Source organism: Ranitomeya variabilis, chromosome 8 (assembly GCF_051348905.1).
Source record: "Ranitomeya variabilis isolate aRanVar5 chromosome 8, aRanVar5.hap1, whole genome shotgun sequence".
In the NCBI taxonomy this organism is placed as follows: domain Eukaryota; kingdom Metazoa; phylum Chordata; class Amphibia; order Anura; family Dendrobatidae; genus Ranitomeya; species Ranitomeya variabilis.
Genome location: NC_135239.1, coordinates 23,790,540 through 23,811,656, shown reverse-complemented (window position 1 = coordinate 23,811,656; position 21,117 = coordinate 23,790,540). Strand labels below are relative to the sequence as shown.

At 46.1% G+C, this 21,117-nt stretch overlaps 1 protein-coding gene across 2 annotated transcripts; it reads left to right on the top strand.

Annotated features, from left to right (window-relative positions):
- The first annotated feature begins 1,947 nt into the window (after window positions 1-1,947).
- Window positions 1,948-18,327, top strand: C8H1orf210 (chromosome 8 C1orf210 homolog). 2 transcript variants are annotated; one of them, XM_077277375.1, is made up of 5 exons: window positions 1,948-2,090; window positions 10,220-10,302; window positions 11,287-11,776; window positions 15,784-15,930; window positions 17,611-18,327. In XM_077277375.1, the coding sequence occupies exons 2-5, from the start codon at window positions 10,231-10,233 to the stop codon at window positions 17,931-17,933; spliced, it is 1,032 nt and encodes a 343-aa protein (XP_077133490.1). In that variant the 5' UTR covers window positions 1,948-2,090; window positions 10,220-10,230; the 3' UTR covers window positions 17,934-18,327. The 2 variants fall into 2 exon arrangements, with proteins under 2 accessions (XP_077133490.1, XP_077133489.1); XM_077277374.1 differs by having other exon boundaries at window positions 1,977-2,090; window positions 11,287-11,755.
- Window positions 18,328-21,117: the final 2,790 nt, after the last annotated feature.

Here is a 21,117-nt window from a genome sequence, read left to right as displayed (position 1 = left end):
ATTAATCAGAGAGGCAGCACAGAGACCAAAAGGTAACCCTGAAAGAGCTGCAGAGTTCCCAAGCAGAGACTGGAGTATCTGTCCATACGGCCAGAATAAGCCGTACACTCCGCAGAGGTGGTCTTTATGGAAAAGTGGGCACAAAAAAACCTTTACTTACACACAAAAATTGTAAGGAACATTTTGAGTTTGCCAAAAGACGTGGGAGACTCCCCAAATGTATGGAGCAAAGTGCTGTGGTCAGTGGAGACCAAAATTGAACTTTTTGGCCACCAAGGTAAATGCTATGGCTGGCGCCAAACCTATACAGCTCATCACCCCCAAGAACACCATGCCCACAGTAAAATATGGTGGTGGCAGGATCATGATGTGGGGATGTTTTTCAGCAGCACGGACAGGGAACATGGTCCAAGTTGAGGGGAAGTTTTGAACAAATACATGGATATTCTTGAGAAAAAAAACTGTCTCTGTCGGTCAGTGATTTCAGACTGGTACGGAGATTCACCTTTCAACAAGACAATGACCCAAAGCATACTGCTAAAGCAGCACTTGAGTGGTTTAAGAGAAGCGTGTAAATGTTTTGGAGTGCCCTAGTCAAAGCCCAGACGTTAATCCAATTGAGAATCTGTGGTCAGACTTGAAGTTCGCTGTTCACCAGAGGAAACCATCTAATGTGAAGGAGCTGGAGCAGTTTTGCCTTCAGGAATGGGCAAAAATCCCAGTGACAGATGTGGAAAACTCATAGAGACTTATCCAAAGCGATGTGCAGCTGTAATTGCCGCAAAAGGAGGCTCTACAAAGTACTGACTTTAGGGGGAGGGAATAGTTATGCACACTGACATTTTCAGTTATTTTGTCCTATTTGTTGTTTGCTTCACAATAAAAGAGAAAACTAAATGTTCAGTGTTGTCGGCATGTTCTTTACATGAGCTGATGCAAACTGTCAAAAAAAGACTGTGAAATTCCAGGTTGTAAAGCACAAAAAATCCCAAGGGGGTGAATACTGTAAACCACTGTATTGTTCTTGCGCAGGGGCCCTTTTCTGTCTCTGTCCACCAGTGGATGGATCCTGTGGTTGCTCAGCCTTCGCATACAACCACCCCATCGTTTTCCTCACAATTATTAACCATTTCTGTGGCTACCCACAATCCTCTGCACAATGTTGCCCAATGTCTCTGGATTTCTTTTTATAGGCTTTCAGCGGAAACTGCAAACTTCCAAAAACAGGAAACATTATTAAGTCCAGGGATGGAGGTTTCGTGGCTCGGGTACAGTGATGAGTACACGAAATACGCGAGCCCGGAACAGAACATAAAAGGGAGGAAAGCGCCGGGGGAGCGTCTGCGGGAACGTTACATGACTCATTATTAGGGACCAGGACAGAGAATCTTCCAGGGGTGAATACTACAACAATGGCCGAACAGTCTCATGACTACACCAGACCTGATACTTCTCACAGCTGAGATTCGTTACAATTGTATCCAGTCTGATGTTCTGCATTCTGCTCCAGACTGAGACATTGTACCTGCCCTGATACGCTGTAAAAATTACATAGAATGGTCTGGGAGATATTTATTATGCATTGCTTAATACAATAGTAACAAATAAGCAGCTGTGAACAGTATGATCTTTGATTGTGAAGAGCATTGTTCTCATTCACTGACAGCAAACAGTGAAAGTGGTGGAAAAAATGGAATTTATGTCTGTATAGTCCTTCATCTTTACCGACACGAGACGACTCTTTTATTAGCAGCTTTATTGCAGCCTCCTGACTCTACCCCGTCCCCTTATCCGGTGTTGTGCCCTGGACATGGCATTCGTGTAGCGCCAATGTTATGTGTCTTCTTGTGGCATCCATGGACTGATAGGATGGTAGGAGGCTCCTGCGGATCTGACAGGTGGACATAACCCTCATCTGCTGTCTTTCTTCATACACAGGGGAGGTTATTCTTTAACCAGCTCTGCCACCTTTGGACTCTCCCTGCTGCCTGTCCCCACCCCTCACCTTCAGGAAGAGGAATGTGAATGGAAGGTGGCGCAGGGTGGCACGCTGCAGGAACATGGTGCACACCTGAGAGACCTACATAGAGGTGAGGGGACACACAGGTGAGGGGCCGCACAGGTGAGGGGCCGGCACAGGTGACCTCTCCGCGCCTGCTCTGGGAATGTGACGGGAGCAGCTGGGACTCTGTATATGTCAGGTGTTGTATCTGCCATTACTGACCGTTGTATCCCTATAGCTATTCACGTTTGCCGGCAGTCGGCGATCCCCCTTACATGGGCTTATCTCCCCTGAAAACAAAAGCATCGGCCACTGTAATTCCAGCTGTGGAGGCCCCATACACCTCACGATCGGACCGTCCCAAAGACATTGTGGCTCCAGCCAACATTCACATACTATGTAATTTTTTACTTATTTTTTCTGGACAACTTATCCAAAAGTTGCAAACAGATGAAAAACAAAGTAAAAATCCAAAATGTATGATACTGATTCTGAGGGCCATCTGTGTGTAGGTCGGATCAGGGGCCCCAAGCTGTCAGTGTCTGCCCCCGGGTCAGATCAGGGTCCCCAAGCACTTAGTGTCTTCCCCCGGGTCAGATCAGGGTCCCCAAGCTGTCAGTGTCCGCCCCCAGGTCCTATTAGGGACCCCAAGCGCTCAGTATGTGCCCCTGGGTCAGATCAGGGACCCCAAGCGCTCAGTGTCTGCCCCCGGGTCAGATCAGGGGCCCAATGTGCTCACTGTCTGCCCCTGGGTCTGAAAAAAAACGACTCAGATCCATCTTTGTGAAAAGATGTGTAGCGCCCCCACTGCCGCAGGGCCGAGGGGTACCCGGTACCGGGCCTGTGAGTCTCTGCTCTGGGGTTGTCACGGTGGCAAGGCCCGGTCCGTGACCCTGCTGAGGGGCGTACAGTAATAAATGTAGGTGGTAGTAACGGTGCAGTTGTGGGGTGCAGGTCGCGGTAAATAACGAGGACACCAGGTTGCAGTCTCTTTACCTCTTTACTGGAGATCTCTGAGTCCTCAGTCCAGAATACGGTTCACCAGGCTGCGCAAGTCCGGCCGGTCCAATGGCACCTCCAGAGTTCACTTCACAGGTGGAAATCGGTGCCTTCCTTCTTAGCGCTATGTGTTGTAGTCCTTCCCTGCTGTGCTTACGGAAAGTACCCCACAACCGTTGTGTCTGTTTCTTAAGTTCCCTCACAACTCGATTAAATGATGTTCTTCTAATCGTCCGTCCCTTCCTGATTTTACAGTTAGAACGGCACCCGTTTGTCGGATAGGCCTGGAGTTCTTCCGGGACCCTAGAGACGCCCCTCTCCCGCAATTGCCTCCCAAGACTTCGTAGGTGATATGTGTTAGACAGCCCGCCTTAAACTGACTGTCCTGCCGCTGTTTAGAGTATTGCTTGAAGCTGAATGTTATAATACTCCCTCGGCATTCCGGCCACCGGTAGTGCGCCTCAGTAGGGTGTTGCTCCGGTCTTACAGCACGACTCCTACTGGTATTCTCCTATTGCTTGATCTCGTTTCTCACTCAGCACAATCTATCTCGCTTCTAGTCCTTTCTTGGGTCCCGCCGCTTCCCGGAGCTGGCGCGGACCCGTTACGTTCTTTTCAATGCCAAGCCTCTGTCAGGATCCCACCCCTGACAGAGACCCTACTGTCTCTTCCTCCACAACACCCTCTGCCACTAGGTGTTGCTTCGTCCAATCCAGTCAGCTTTCTGATCTAACTTCCTGCCTGACCCCCAGTTTACCCACTATGGTGGGGAGTGGCCTAATGAATAGCACCCTTAGCTCCCCCCAGAGGCCCGGCTGTGAAATGTATTGGTGTCTGTGATACCTGATCAGATGAACTCCTTCAGTGCCATCGGACGCACCATAGCTCCCCATAGTGGCGGAGCCACAGTACTGCAACGACCAGGACTCTGGGGCGCTGCACTCCCCCCTGGTTAAACACAGTACTCCGGGACTGGGAAGAAAACAACAATACAAGTTAGCAAAAAGACATACAATTTTGTTGAGTGCAAATGACAATAAGTATACTTGAACAGGCTTCCCTTTATGGGAGGTAAGGACACTTGAACGTTACAAACATGGCAAAAATATCATAGCAACATGCTATAATTTACTTCTGTTACCCAACCGGGCATTCTACTTAAGTGCAAAATTGTTGAACAATAAGTTAACATTGCCTTTAAGGACTCACACTCTAAATCCACTAAAGACCTTTCTATAATCACATTATAAGGCACTTTAACTTTTTCATTCTCCTACTTTGGATCTGCAGGACCGCCTGTCCTATCGGCACCAGACCTACTGCCTCTCCTTTCTATTACAGGACCGTCCCGTTCAGCCAGGACCTACTGCCTTTTCAACTGCTATACATGGTATAGAACATAACATACTTTCAGTTTTAGAAGCTTTGAGCCATCTACGTATAGCTCCTAGGAGGACTCACTACCTAACCCCTACGGGTTCACTTTCTGTCCTCTGTAACACATTACTAACTCTTTCTTAACTTTCTATGGAGGACTCAGGGTTTACCTTCTATCCCCATTTCTTATCAACATTATCAACTATCTTCTTAGATCATCAACCTTCATTAATACTTTCTTACTTCCGACTATGCAGGACACTCTGTCTACCCCTAGGGGCCTACTGCATCTTCCTTCTGTCTCTCAATCTTTCTTCTAAGGAACATTATCAGCATTTCTTTACAGTTAACCAATTGGGTACATATAACTTTTACATGTAAGCATCATCATTTTCTCTTATCAATCATCATTGCTATCTATCAGTCTTAAAGCATTACCATTTCTCTAAGTGCAACACGTGAACATCCCCTTTAAGAGAGGACCAAGTCTCTGTGAGGTAGCGTATCTTCTCAAGCTACCAGTCCATACTCATCAAAGGTTCCAGTGCGGTATCTTCGCAAAGAGTCTTTAAGTAAAACCAGTAAGGAGCGCCTTTAAGAAGGTGCAAACTATATACAAAAGAGTTCGGATCATGCACTGTTCATGATTCAGCAGTTTTTTAAAACTTGTGCAAAACTTTTGGTAACAAAAACAAACAATAGGGATCCCGGGTCAACAAAGGGATCCCTTTAAAAGTTAACCCTAGACGGGTTCAGCAGCAAAACAGGAACAAACAGTTAAGAACTATTTACATTATTAAAGCAATCATGCTTACTCATTTTTCGGGGAGGAAGGTGGTTTCCTCCCGGGCCTCACCAGACCAACGGGTCGTCCGACCGGTTCCAGGATCGGGTCCCGCCCCAACAGCGACAGGATCCCTCGCCGGGATGTTCTTTTCGCTGAAGCTCCGGCACGCCCCCAAGGTGCATGGCAAGTCCGGGTGCTCCGTTGTTCCTCGGGGCCGGGTTCAGCGGCCTTTTCAGCGGGAGATTTATCCTCCGGTGTTCCGGCAGTGGCTTGTAGTGCGACGCACCGCTGGATGCCCCGTGCCACCCAGCCAGTTTCGCCTGTTGCTCTCCTCCACCGGGTGTAAGTTACCGCATCACCAGGCTCCAGATCGCGAGGGAATCGTCCTTCACAAGGCTCCACCTCCTCCCGGTCCACATGAACTTGTAGCGGCTCTCCAATCTCCTGTATAACCCCGCGCCCATATTGAGGGTTGAAAGAGACCACCACACCCCAATGAGACAAGGGGGGCTCCGCAACGGCGGTTAAATCGATCTGGGCTGCCGGTTGTGGTCAGTTCCGCCACGCAGCCATCAAGCGCCGCAGGTGCTCAGCCTCCGGCAGGATCTTCATGCCCTGTGCCTGCAGCGTACCTTCAGCCGCGGCCGGGTGGGAAGGAGCAGGGGACACCGGAGATAGGTGGACTTCCGTGGGCCGACCCAGCCGAGCAAGCACGCGGGCATCGGCCTCCATGCGGCGCGCTATCTGGCGGGCCTCGGCTGCGGCTACACACTCCTCCGATGGTGGCAAGGGGGGTCGGCCCATTGGTAGCTCCGTGAGGGTCAGTCCCCGCAACGCTAGTGCATCTGAGGCTGTGTCAGACGGTGCAGCCTCAGGCTGAATCGGATCAGTCCCCCGCGGGATTCTTGGTGTCGCCATCTTTGCTCCTTCTTCGGTGGCTTCTTCCCGCGGTCTCTTTCGTGGGCGGCCTCGTCTCCATGGTCTCCACCCTCCAAACAGGATTAGGAGGCGGACCTCAGCTGTTGACGGACACGTCCTCAGGACCAAGAAATGTTTAGACTGGGCGGCCATTGTTCTTCGCGCTCTCGAGCTTGTCTACGCCTACTCCACGCCCCTCTTCTCTTCCGGCGCTGCAATGGCGGCGGATTTTGGCGGGAACTTCTGGCGGCAAGCGGCAATACACGGCCCTTCTAATAAAGTACAGTCCAAGCACAATAAGTCACAGTTCCAAGGCACACATGACCTGATTCTTCAGGCTTAAGTAGATCCTGTTCGTGACGCCAAGTTTTGTAGCGCCCCCACTGCCGCAGGGCTGAGGGGTACCCGGTACCGGGCCTGTGAGTCTCTGCTCTGGGGTTGTCACGGTGGCAAGGCCCGGTCCGTGACCCTGCTGAGGGGCGTACAGTAATAAATGTAGGTGGTAGTAACGGTGCAGTTGTGGGGTGCAGGTCGCGGTAAATAACGAGGACACCAGGTTGCAGTCTCTTTACCTCTTTACTGGAGATCTCTGAGTCCTCAGTCCAGAATACGGTTCACCAGGCTGCGCAAGTCCGGCCGGTCCAATGGCACCTCCAGAGTTCACTTCACAGGTGGAAATCGGTGCCTTCCTTCTTAGCGCTATGTGTTGTAGTCCTTCCCTGCTGTGCTTACGGAAAGTACCCCACAACCGTTGTGTCTGTTTCTTAAGTTCCCTCACAACTCGATTAAATGATGTTCTTCTAATCTTCCGTCCCTTCCTGATGTTACAGTTAGAACGGCACCCGTTTGTCGGATAGGCCTGGAGTTCTTCCGGGACCCTAGAGACGCCCCTCTCCCGCAATTGCCTCCCAAGACTTCATAGGTGATATGTGTTAGACAGCCCGCCTTAAACTGACTGTCCTGCCGCTGTTTAGAGTATTGCTTGAAGCTGAATGTTATAATACTCCCTCGGCGTTCCGGCCACCGGTAGTGCGCCTCAGTAGGGTGTTGCTACAGCACGACCCCTACTGGAATTCTCCTATTGCTTGATCTCGTTTCTCACTCAGCACAATCTATCTCGCTTCTAGTCCTTTCTTGGGTCCCGCCGCTTCCCGGAGCTGGCGCGGACCCGTTACGTTCTTTTCAATGCCAAGCCTCTGTCAGGATCCCACCCCTGACAGAGACCCTACTGTCTCTTCCTCCACAACACCCTCTGCCACTAGGTGTTGCTTCGTCCAATCCAGTCAGCTTTCTCATCTAACTTCCTGCCTGACCCCCAGTTTACCCACTATGGTGGGGAGTGGCCTAATGAATAGCACCCTTAGCTCCCCCCGGAGGCCCGGCTGTGAAATGTATTGGTGTCTGTGATACCTGATCAGATGAACTCCTTCAGTGCCATCGGACGCACCATAGCTCCCCATAGTGGCGGAGCCACAGTACTGCAACGACCAGGACTCTGGGGCGCTGCACTTTGATTGCCAGCGCACTGAGGGATCAGAATATAGCTGCATGTTGATATCAATGGAGAGAGGAGGAACAGAGTAAGAAAGGCACAGACTGATTGTTCTGCTTTTTGGCAACAGCTATACTGCTGTATAATATCCCCCCATGCAACTGCAGCTTTCTAGTAAGTGTTTTACGGAGCTGTTCCGACGAAACGCGTTGTGGATTTCAATAAACAAAGAAACTTTTAATCCTTTCATCTGTGTCCTTTGCGCTTCCATGTGACCGGAGTATCTTGCAACTCAGTGATCTGTGATGGCAGGTTTGTGGGTCTCGCTGCTGCCGAACACAAAGCAAAAGAGTTGCAAGTCGGACATTAACATGATGAAGGTTTGGGGGGATGATAGGACATTTTGTAGGGAGTTACCCCTAAATCTTCCTGTGTGGTCTGAAGAGGTTAATTCACATGATATAAAATAATCACATTCAGTCTTGAACCTTTGCCCGGTGTCCTCATGTGCCAGGGTAAGGACCCAGCCCTGCTCTGAGCAGAGAAGGGGTTAATTTAACTGCCATTCAGGTTGCAGGAAGTTCTTGCACAGTTGTCAAGGGGAATAATTATGGCGAATCGGACGTCATTGCAAAACATGTTATAGATCCAAGGGAAAACAATGTATCTATTCCAAGAATATAATATCTGCATCATCGCTGCTTTCTGTGGATGCAATAGAGCAGCCGTAGTGGCCATAGTGCAGATTGCCCCCAGCCCCCAAGGGGCAGATGACCTGGACTTTCTAAAACAATTTCCATTTTAATTTCTTGCCATTTTCAAGATCTCATCTTGCTGTAAGTGAATGGAAACATTCTTGTTTCCACTGAGAGATTGATGACCTAAGCACAATTATTACACCTCCACAGCTGAGGGTTTGTTTCAGTCGCATTTGTTCTTGATAATTCCCTGTCTGTCTGCGATCCAGGTTGATATTTGCTACCTGCACTGATACATTGTAATAAACTATCAATACAAGATAGAGATTTGTGCTGTCAATGTATTTAGCTGACAGCAAGCAGAGATCTAGAATATAGAGTGAAATTAAAACACAAAGTATATTAGAAGGTGGCAGAACTTTGTTATACAGGGATCACGTGGTCACTTTCATTTCAACCAACTTTACATAATTCAATAGTACAAGTGAATATGAGTTTAGAATATATCAGAGAAATCAGCTTTGTTCCCCACTCATGAGCCACCTCTTCTCCTCTTTCTTGCCTTCATCCACTCTGAAAAAAACGACTCAGATCCATCTTTGTGAAAAGACGGATTGCCAGCGCACTGAGGGATCAGATTATAGCTGCATGTTGAATTCAATGGAGAGAGGAGGAACAGAGAAAGAAAGGCACAGACTGATTGTGCTGCTTTTTGGCAACAGCTATACTGCTGTATAATATCCCCCCATGCAATTGCAGCTTTCTAGTAAGTGTTTTATCTCACCCAGTGCTGAATTCACAGGTACACTGCTTGATACTGCTGTATAATGTCCTCCATGCTGAAGCTGCTGCTGCATATCCTACATGGAGGCAGTCTCTACACATTAGCACAGACATTGATGATAAACGCAGGATACAAGTCAGAAATATATTTAGAATTGAGAGTCCTCAGTGGTTGATACCTTTTAATGGCTAACTGAAAAGATGGTAACAAATTGCAGCTTTCGAGACTACACAGGTCTCTTCATCAGGCATAGACTAATACGACCTTTGTCACTCTCAGTGCAGGAATGAATGTATCGCATGGATTTATGTCTTTTTACATCAATTAAGGAATTTGCTCCTCAGACCGTGCAGGGGCATCATAACACAGAACCAGACCTCAATCAGAGGACAATAAAACATTCACACTCCTTATCTATGAACTGTTCCAATATTTATGATACAGGAAAGATATATATCTTGGTCCCGTGTTAGCCCGTGGATAGAAAAATATTTAGAATTGAGAGTCCTCAGTGGTTGATAGCTTTTAATGGCTAACTGAAAAGATGGCAACAAATTGCAAGCTTTCAAGACTACTCAGGTTCTATGCCTGATGACGAGACCTGTGTAGTCTCGAAAGCTGCAATTTGTTACCATCTTTCAGTTAGCCATTAAGAAGTATCAACCACTGAGGACTCTCAATTCTAAATATTTTTCTATCCACTGGATAACACGGTACCAAGATATATATCTTTACTGGATACAAGTCAGATAATTGCCAATAACGGTGAGATTCCTCATTTACATGTAAAGTGAAGTCATTTTCCTACTTATTGTCCAATCCATTAGAGTATGTGCACATGTTGAGTATTTGCAGGAGACTTTTCTGCAGCAGAATTCAGAGAGACTTAGCAGAAGAATTGCTGAGTAAAATATGCACATACTTGAGACCGGTTTTTACTTGCGTTATTTTTCCCATACATTTGAATTGGTTAAAAAATGCAAATCATGCTGCAGATTTGAAAAAAAAAAATGCTTTGATGATTTAAAGCCGCAAGGGATAAATTAAGCAGTGCGTGGAGTTTCCAAAAACCTCGTTCACTTTGCTGGTACTGTAAAATGCTGCGTGTGAACGCGTCCCAAAAAATAAATATATTTCCTTTGTATTGTCTTCTCATTGACAGCTTGTATCAGCATGAGGCTCGTCCTGTACCTTTTATCGCTCCTCCTGGCAGCGTCCGCGCACCCCTGTACTCTGACAGCTCAGGTAAGACACCGGATCTCTAAAAGTTCCCACACTCTATTTATAGGTGGGCTCTAATACAACAGATGGTAAATAGTATACAAGCTGCACCCGTGTGTCTTGGCGCTGATCATTTCTACTTCTTTGGACCAGCCGGGAGCCATTGATTAGGAAGTAGTAGTCCATAGTAGTAGTCCATACTTTGGCAATATACCCATGAAGCTGTAAAATGTTTCCACCTGCTGTATACTGTATTGGTAGAAGATCCCAAAAGTGATGATGTCCCCAAAGAAACCAGTCCTGAAAATAGTAGAATGGAAATGTATAAATATCAGATTTTTAACCCATAATTTAGTATTTTTATCTCATGCGCTGGGTTATACTTTATAGTCGCATGACTATGCATATCTGACAACTGACTACGGTACTTTGTAAGAAAAAAATAGATCTAACCTACCGGGTGGAGTCGGACACAGGTTTGTTGATGTGGAAAAATATATGTCATGTCGATAAAAGTCTCAGGCTATGTGCACATGTTAGGATTTCTTGCAGAAATTTCCTGAACAAAACCGGACATTTTCTGCAAGAAATCCGCATGCATTTTTTTCGCGTTTTTCTCGCTTTTTTTGCTGATTTTTCCGGAGGTTCCCAATGCAATAATATAGTGGGGAATCCGCAAAAAATCTGCAAAATTAATGAACATGCTGCGTTCTTTCCCTCGATGTGTTTTTTTCACGGAAAAAAATGCAACATATGCACAAAAATTGCGGCATGCATTATAAATGATTGGATGCATATGTATGCGTTTTTTATGCGTTTTAATTGCGTTTTTATAGCGAAAAAAACCAAAAAATCCGGAACGTGTGCACACAGCCTCGAACTGTAACAATGTTGAAGCCATATTGTAAGACTGAGAGAATATGCACAAAAGCAAAATGATGGGTCAACGTGATGATGGGTGGAGTAGTGGGAAAACAAAATAATCTATTGTGTGTGGACTTTCTATAGGACCGTGCAGACTGCAGCCACAAAGGACTCACTAATGTTCCCACCAACCTCTCCCATAATCTCCTCTACCTGAATCTATCCTCCAACTCCATCCACCACTTGCAACTGTTTCCTCAAAAGTTTTCAGAACTTCTTTTTCTCAACTTGTCCGGGAATCCCTTACACCTCATCCCAGCGGGAACTTTCAAGACGTTACCCCATCTCCGAGTCTTGGATTTGAGCAGCTGTGAGATCTCCAGACTACACTCCGATGCTTTTAAAGGGCTGCTCCGTCTACAGACTCTGATATTAAGAAATAACAGTTTACAAGACATTGATCTATGGAATCTTAGGGCATTGACCAGGCTGGATGTGAGGGGCACCGCCCTGTTGTCATCGCCCAGGATGGGGGTCTTGATGGACCAGTTAGCCAGTCAAAGATTCTGCGACTGCTCCTCCAGGAGAAAACTTCATCAATCCCGAGATCGAGGTATTGGGAAGGCGGTTATGGGTAGGTGGTCACTGTTGGTTGGTTTTGGAAGAAGACACAAGAGGTGTTGTGTTTTTGACATAGCAAAGTATGAAGTGTTCGTTCTGCCCAATCCGCCATGATAGTGGAGTGTAACGGACAACTCAGATTGCGAAACATATTGAAAGTCCATGTACAGCAATGAGTCCTTATGGAAATTAATGTATCCAATTATGAAAATAAGCTCCGCAATTGTGATAATTAGTATCTAATTAGACACACTATAAGGAGAATAAGTGTCTGTCCCAGTGTCACAGCTGCAGGAGGGAGAAACTGATGACCCCTATGAATGTGTAGCTAACTCTTATTAGTTGCACATTAAAGTATGGCATTTTTTTAGAAGACCACTCATTTGTCACCATACAGTGGAAATGTATCCCTTTTGTGTCCCCACACAGTAGTAGTGACCTCCTTTGTGCTCCTATATAGTATTACTAGCATCCCCTTTCTGCACCCTCATATGGTAGTAATACTAGCATCCCCCTTTTGTGCCCCCATATTGTAGTAGTGACTTCTAGTGACTTATAACTGTAGTGTTTGAAGCTGTTAAACTGTAAAGCGCTGTGGAATATGTTGGCGCTATATAAATAAAGATTATTATTATTATTCTTTTGTGCCCTCATAAAATAGTACAAGCCTCCCTTTTTATGCCCCCATACAGTAGTAGTACCCCCCTTTTTGCCCCTATACAGTAGTAGTGTCCGTCTTTTGTGCCCATACAGTATTAGTAGTAGTGTTCCCCTTTTGTGCCCCATACAGTATTAGTAGTAGTGTTCCCCTTTTGTGCCCCCATACAGTAGTAGTGTTCCCCTTTTGTGCCATTATACAGTAGCAGTGTCCCCCATTTTTGCCCTCATATTGTAGTAGTGACTTCTTTTGTACCCTCATACAATAGTACTAGCTTTCCTTTATTGTGCCCCCATACAGTAGTAGCTCCCCAAGCAAAAGTGACAAGTTTTATTGTCTTTGTTAATAGTGACTGGTGGAGCAGGGAGCCAGTGGTTTTCTACTGAATCTGCACCCCTACAACACAGATGCAGATGAAAATAGCACTGTCCATCAGCAGCTCCCTTCCCCTCAGGTTTCCCATGTGCGGCTCTCTTCCCCTCAGGTGTCCCATGTGCGGCTCCCTTCCTCTCAGGTGTCCCATGTGCGGTCTCCTTCCCCTTGGGCATCCCATGTGCGGCTCCCTTCCTCTCAGGTAGAGAAATAAGCCCAAGATGGAGGGTAAGTCTCTAAATTTCTCCACCATGCTCAGCACCACAGTGGGGAGAGCTTAGGCTACGTTCACATTTGCGTTGTGCGCCGCAGCGTCGGCGACGCAACGCACAACGCAAATGTGAACGCATGCACAACGCTGCGTTTTGCGCCGCATGCGTCCTTTTTTTCATTGATTTTGGACGCAGCAAAAATGCAACTTGCTGCGTCCTCTGCGCCCGGACGCGTGCGCCGCACTGACGCATGCGGCGCAAAACGCAAGTGCGACGCATGTCCATGCGCCCCCATGTTAAATATAGGGGCGCATGATGCATGCGGCGACGCTGCGGCGCCTGACGCTGCGGCGCTGACCGCAAATGTGAATGTAGCCTTACAGGGGAGAAATGTATCAACAAAATATACTTAGAACACTCCAAGCAAGCTGGATCCATAACAAGAAAAAATAATGGAGTACATGTCCATAGATAAATAAATCACAATTTTATTAGATCACAAGGTCACAAAAATTCGAATATATACAAGTCAATAAATACACAAATACAACTCATTCAGATAGAGAGAAACCGGGTAGCACAAACCAAGAACTAGTGTGGATCACAAAAGACGTCATATACCGCCATAAAGTGCACAGTGCAGATGTAAAAGGGTATTAACCGGGGGTATAGTAAAAAAGTAGGAGACAGTTGGTGAGCCCTGTACACAGGCTCAAAAGTGTCATGAATGTCACAAATTACCCTCCAAGTTCTTACCCATATACTGGCGTCAGACAGGGATCCACACCGTTGCCCCAACGCGCGTTTCGCGTCGGCTTCGTCAGGGGGCGGTGTACCATGTGCGGCCCCCTTCCCCTCAGGTGTCCCATGTGCGGCCTCCTTCCCCTAAGGTGTCCCATGTGCGGCTCTCTTCCCCTCAGGTGTACCATGTTCGGCACCCTTCCCCTCAGGTGTCCCATGTGCGGCCCCCTTCCCCTCAGGTGTCCCATGTGCGGCACCCTTCCCCTCAGGTGTCCCATGTGCGGCCTCCTTCCCCTCAGGTGTCCCATGTGCGGCCTCCTTCCCCTCAGGTGTCCCATGTGCGGCCCCCTTCCCCTCAGGTGTCCCATGTTCGGCCCCCTTCCCCTAAGGTGTCCCATGTGCGGCTCTCTTCCCCTCAGGTGTACCATGTTCGGCCTCTGCAGCTTGTCAGGAATTGGAGACATTGCATCCATCTTATTGATGCAACAACATCTTCTGCCTCGTAAAGAGAATCTGTCTCACACCGGTATAATATTTTAATGGGGTTATATTAGCAGGCACCAAACCATCCACTCAGGAGCCGCAAAGGTGCCAAACAGTGCAGACAATCCAGACTGTGGCACTACGGATGATGATGATTCCTGAGTGTGCAGTTGCCGGATCCACAACATTTCAGCAGTTTGGCACTATGGGGGGCTATGTCATGGTACAATTTTGCTCATTAGGTTCCTCTATTTGGACGTCTATATAATCGCCAACCTGCGGCTCTACAGTGTTTGCAAAACAACAACTCACATCATGTCCTGTGAGCCTGCCTGATGGGAGTTGCAGTTTTTTAATCTGGAGAGCCGCAGATCAGGAAGCACTGCTCCGATGTAAGACATTCTCTATTTATTTTACTCGTAACCATGATTACAGTGCTCTATAAAGAAGCTGAAAGTCTCAAGAAAACATTGTAAAACAGTGTGAAAATATTGCTATAAAACACATGGAAGTAATCATAAAATACAAGGTAGGCGTGGTGTAATGCTTCCTCTATCCTGTGGGGGCACTGCAGGGAAATTGAAACATTTGCTTCCAGGTCCCTCCATAGATCACAGATGATTGCTGGAGATCTCAGCACCAGGACACTGTGATCTGCTGATGGTTGGGGGACCTTGTGAACAAAAAGAAATTAACCCCTTAAATGTCAAAAAGGCCTTTAAATCATATTAATATTAATGGATGCTCATTATTTTGATGTAACCCTCAAACTCAAGATATTTTTTTTTTCTTAGGCATGGATTGTTTGAAAATAACAAATGGAGGCATACTAACCTTAGACCTCCGTCGCTGGCTGCCATGGAGGTCTGCATGGCCTATGGAAGTGATGTCTGCTCCATTCGGATGTCGCAGCACCAGACTGTTCATCTGATCTCTGCAGTGATATCTGAATAGGGCTGACAGCTCTTCCGGAGCCGGCGCACTCCTCCAGGCCGGCCTGTGCTGGATCCGTGGGGACCCCGGAATGTGAGTATGCCCCCATTTATTATTTTCCAACAATCCAAGCCTATAAATAAATTATTTTACTGTCGGACAACCCCTATAAAGATTTCAGACCCTAACGCCAGATCTAGAGCACCCACATAGCATATCCCATTTATAATACCAGTGTCTACTCGGGGGCTTATGGAGCCATCGTGTGGCAGAGCGAGGGTACGGCTACGTTGTCTATTTCTGTGTCCCCTCTCCAAACTTAGTAATAAAGGAGGATGCCACCCTCATCTATAGGCCACCTTAGAAATAAATTATAGGCTGGATGCCATTTACCGGGAGAATGGTTTTCCCCTAGCCCTTATTTTGTATCAGGTAAACAGTAGAGAGGTGTCGGATAAGAGAAAATGAGTGCGTCGCCCCCTCCCATCAGACACATAAGTCGGACTCCGTGGTCAGGGTTCCCCATTTAAGTCCATTTTTAATAACATTTTACTTATTTTCTACAAAATTAAAAGGAAATAACTGAGAACTTGAACCCACTTGACGTTTGTCTCCTGACAGTTTCTGGCCACTTCTGCTCCTGTCCGACCCGGATCGGAAAGGGGGAATTTGAAGTTCATGCTGCAGGCGAGGTCGCCAGCGAGGTCATCCAACGCTACATCCGTGACGTCAATGACATCTCCAATGGCAGCTTGTCCTCCAACCGCAGTAAGTTGTGTCCTGTCGTGGACACGCGGCCTCCGTACTGACCTTCATTGCGTCGTGTATAAGGTTTACTGCGCCGTCCCTTTACGACGTTCAACATTGCAGCAGCTAAAGCAAGAGGGGAACTAACATTTATTTTTTAATTTAATGATTATTAAACTTTATTTAATGAAAAGTTTTATAACTTAAAATAGGTTCTGTTTTCACAATCTCTGCTTTCTGTCATTGAATGGGAACATACGGCAGGGACGTCCCCTGTTGACATTGCCCCATTGTTCTCCAGTTCTCCTCTTTTACGGCAGCAGTGTCCTGTGCCTGGCATCAGGGGGCAGCATCACACTTCTAAACTAATAACAGTTGCATTATACAGAAATTCTGTCTCCAGGCTCCTCCCCTACACTGAGGCTCCTCCCCTTTGACTGTTTGCAGCAGTTATCGGATAAACTCTTTTTTTCACTGTGGGATTTAGTTACTTTGTTTATCTATAATCATTCTGTCCTTACTGTCATGAAAATAATTTCACCATTAACTAAATGCCTGTTAAGGCATGCTGCAGTGTAAAGCATGGGGGAAAATATACTGAATTTTTAGACTATTAAATGGTCAGCTGCAGGTTTACAACGAGAACATTAGTAGCAGGGAGCGCTAAGTGAGACGCAATGGTGGTCTTATTGATGGTTTCCCAGCTTGAATTGTAAGGGCTTTTATCTCATAATATTTACTGGGGGGGAATATTTAATTTTTAGGGCCAGTTCTTCACTTTTTATGTGTTTTTGCATCATTTTGATGATTCTTTCCCACTCAGATCACTTCCATACTCATCACAGGGAGAAGGAAGTGTAAGTTTCCTGCTCTGCGGGTGCGGCTGGTGCTGAGCGCCAACACTGGAGCTATTGGGTGTGATACGGGAGCGCAGTATTTTGGCAGTGGTCATTGACTTCGGCTTTGTATTTACGCTGTCATCACAGCTAAATCCGCGGCTCCTTCCAGTTTCCCTGTTTGTACAAGGTCGTTAATAATAATTATGTGCACACCCTTCGCCTTCTCATATTTCACTGCACAATTATTGTCTCCTGTGTCTCTCTGTACACAAAATAACCAGAATGTTGGGAGCTTTTGTGGAACTACAAGTGTCAGCATGGCATGCAGTTTATGCTGTAAGAGTCTCCTGTAGCCAAGATTAAAAATGAGCAGATGCTAAAGTGTCAGCGTGCCAATAAAAAATTGGGGGTTCCGCATAGGTTGGTTTGAGTCTCCTTCCTCATGGGCGGGGCCACATCCAGACAAAGCTCCACCCATCTACATGGGCAAACAAGAGGAACTGGTGCAAGGATCACTCTGATGTTTTTACCTTCATGGGCAAAAGTTGTAGGGAATGGGAGCTGCCGGAAATCAGGACAACTGGGTGGGATAACTTCTGTCCTATTTTTTTTTTCTTTCTGTCCTTTCGCTTTGTTTACACCCCTGCTTAAGTTGGAGGCTAGAAACACAATTTATTTAACACGGCCTCACATTGGAGGTAAATTATCCAGGCAGGGTAATATTAGCTTAGAACATTACCCAGAGGGGTTACAGTTTTAGAGCCCAGGAAAGTTGGGTGACAACCTCAGAGTTGCAATGTTGTTTTTATCAGTTGTCAAGGTTTGGATTTCAACTTTAAGGTTTTTTATCTTTGCTCCACAGCTACTCCCTCACCAGACTCCAACGTTTCCCAGGGTAGAAGTTGGCCATACCTGGTGGGATTTGTGCTGGTCGCAGGCACCTTGTCCCTTCTCATCGCCGCTGCTGCCAAATGCAACCTCTTCCACCGATATTTCCGCAGTTATCGGCATCGCCCTTTGCCTGAGAACGAATGGATTACGGAGTCTCAGAATGAGCTGCCAGGGGTGCCCCTTCCACCGCAAGATGATGAGGATGGGTTTATAGAGGACAATTATATCCAACCTGGGGACCATCGAGACGATTTGGATGAGGAGGATTTGCAAGAACCACATGAAGAACTTTAGAACTTGAGTAGTCAAGGAGCCTCAAGTTCTTATTTAGTTTCTGTAGATGACTTTGCAGGAGACCATACAAGGAACATCATCTGAAGGTCCTGGTAAGACCCATGAAGAGCAAGAGCCATAGGGCATGTACTGGGTTCATGGTTACGGTACGGTACGGTATCCCGATGTATCCACCGTCTGTAGATGTATAGACCGTATATAGAGAAAATCATGTCACCCATGAAGACCATGAGAATGATTACTTGGCTTCTTAGCATAAATGGTCAACACTCTAAATACTCCAATCACGGCCGCACTCCATTCACAGCCAAATCTCCAACTCCAGGTCCCTTGTTATTCCTTAGGGTCATTTCAACTTATGTATTAATAAAAAAAAAACAGATTTTGTCTTTTAGTTACTTGTGGCTTATAATCATTGCTGTAATGGAAATTATTTGTGATCTGACTTCTTGCTGAGTTTATGCGCTGAAGCCTGTTTGAGCCTGCAGAGCTGCAGTGTAAAGAAGTGAGGACAAAGTAGCAGCATGATCATCATTAGGGTCCCTTTCCACTTGCGAGAGAAAAAACGGTCCGTAATCTGGACCGAAAAAACGGATGTAACGTATGCGATTGTCATGCGAGTGTCATGCGAGTGCAATGCGATTTTTAATCGCATCATCCGTATGACATCCGTATTACTGTCTGATTTGTACGCACCGGTGTCCTTTGAAAAGCCGGCAAATCAGTGCTGTGTACAGTAATATCACACTGGCAGGTTAGAATAGAGTAGATATATACACATAGAATAGGTATATATACACATATATATATATGTCAGTGAGACACCTATATATGTATATTTATATTTAATGCAGCGCTAGATAGCATAAAAGCCGCTAATTCAATTGCCGGCTTTGCATTTCTCCTTCACAAACCCGACAGGATATGAGACATGGTTTACATACAGTAAACCATCTCATATCCCCCTTTTTTTTTGCATATTCCACACTACTAATGTTAGTAGTGTGTATGTGCAAAATTTCGGCGCTGTAGCTATTAAATTTAAGGGTTAAATCGCGGAAAAAATTGGCGTGGGCTCCCGCGCAATTTTCTCCGCCAGAGTAGTAAAGCCAGTGACTGAGGGCAGATATTAAGAGCCTAGAGAGGGTCCATGGTTATTGGCCCCCCCGTGGCTAAAAACATCTGCCCCCAGCCACCCCAGAAAAGGCACATCTGGAAGATGCGCCAATTCTGGCACTTGGCCACTCTCTTCCCACTCCCGTGTAGCGGTGGGATATGGGGTAATGAAGGGTTAATGCCACCTTGCTATTGTAAGGTGACATTAAGCCAGATTAATAATGGACAGGCGTCAATTATGACACCTATCCATTATTAATCCAATTGTATGAAAGGGTTAAAGAAACACACACATTATTAAAAAGTATTTTAATTAAATAAACACACAGGTTGTTTTAATATTTTATTGCTCTCTCAATCCATGTGAAGACCCTCGCTTGGAAAAATAATAAACCAACAATATACATACCTTCAGATGACCTGTCACGTCCCACGAGGTAATCCATCTGAAGGGGTTAAAATATTTTACAAGCAGGAGCCCTGCTAAAGCAGCTGTGCTGGTGCTTGTAAGCTCCGGGGAATGAAGGAAATGTAGGTCAATGACCTATAGTTACCTTCAGTCGCGGTGATGCGCCCCCTGCTGGCTGTCCTCATGAACAGCAGCCTGGGAACTTTTTCCCACGCTCGAGGTCATATGAGGACATCCACCAGGGGGCGCATCACCGCGACTGAAGGTAACTATAGGTCATTGACCTACATTTCCTTCATTCCCCGGGGCTTACAAGCACGAGCACAGCTGCTTTAGCAGGGCTCCTGCTTGTAAAATATTTTAACCCCTTCAGATGGATTACCTCGTGGGACGTGACAGGTCATCTGAAGGTATGTATATTGTTGGTTTATTATTTTTCCAAGCGAGGGTCTTCACATGGATTGAGAGAGCAATAAAATATTAAAACAACCTGTGTGTTTATTTCATTAAAATACTTTTTAATAATGTGTGTGTTTCTTTAACCCTTTCATACAATTGGATTAATAATGGATAGGTGTGATAATTGACGCCTGTCCATTATTAATCTGGCTTAATGTCACCTTACAATAGCAAGGTGGCATTAACCCTTCATTACCCCATATCCCACCGCTACACGGGAGTGGGAAGAGAGTGGCCAAGTGCCAGAATTGGCGCATCTTCCAGATGTGCCTTTTCTGAGGTGGCTGGGGGCAGATGTTTTTAGCCACGGGGGGGCCAATAACCATGGACCCTCTCTAGGCTATTAATATCTGCCCTCAGTCACTGGCTTTACTACTCTGGCGGAGAAAATTGCGCGGGAGCCCACGCCAATTTTTTCCGCGATTTAACCCTTAAATTTAATAGCTACAGCGCCGAAATTTTGCACATACACACTACTAACATTAGTAGTGTGGAATATGCAAAAAAAAGGGGGATATGAGATGGTTTACTGTATGTAATCATGTCTCATATCATGTCGGGTTTGGGAAGGAGAAATGAAAAGCCGGCAATTGAATTAGCGGCTTTAATGCTATCTTGCGCTGCATTAAATATAAATATACATATATAGGTGTCTCACTGACATATATATATATGTATATATACCTATTCTATGTGTATATATCTACTCTATTCTAACCAGTCAGTGTGATTTTACTGTACACCGCGCTGAATTACCGGCTTTTCAAAGGACACCGGTGCGTAAAAATCGGACAGAACTCGCATGGTGCGAGTGCTGTGCGATTTTTTTTCTCGCACCCATTGACTTGCATTGGCGAGTCTCGTCCGAGAATCGCAGCAATACGCAGCATGCTGCGATTTTTTTCTCAGCCGATCCAGATTTTTCTCAGTCCGATTTCGGCTGAGAAAAAAATCGCAAATGAAAAGACACCTATTGAATAACATTGGTCCGAGTGCAATCCGATTTTTTATCGGATTGCACTCGTCCGTTTTCCTCGCAAGTGGAAAGGGGCCTTTAAACTTACACTACCATTGATAATGCTGGAATCACTGATCAACAAAGATTTGTGATCATGAAGATGACGACTTTAGAGCAAAACAGATAATGTAGTTGTTCTGATCATAACTATGTTCTAATAAACAGCAGATAATCCGCAGAAT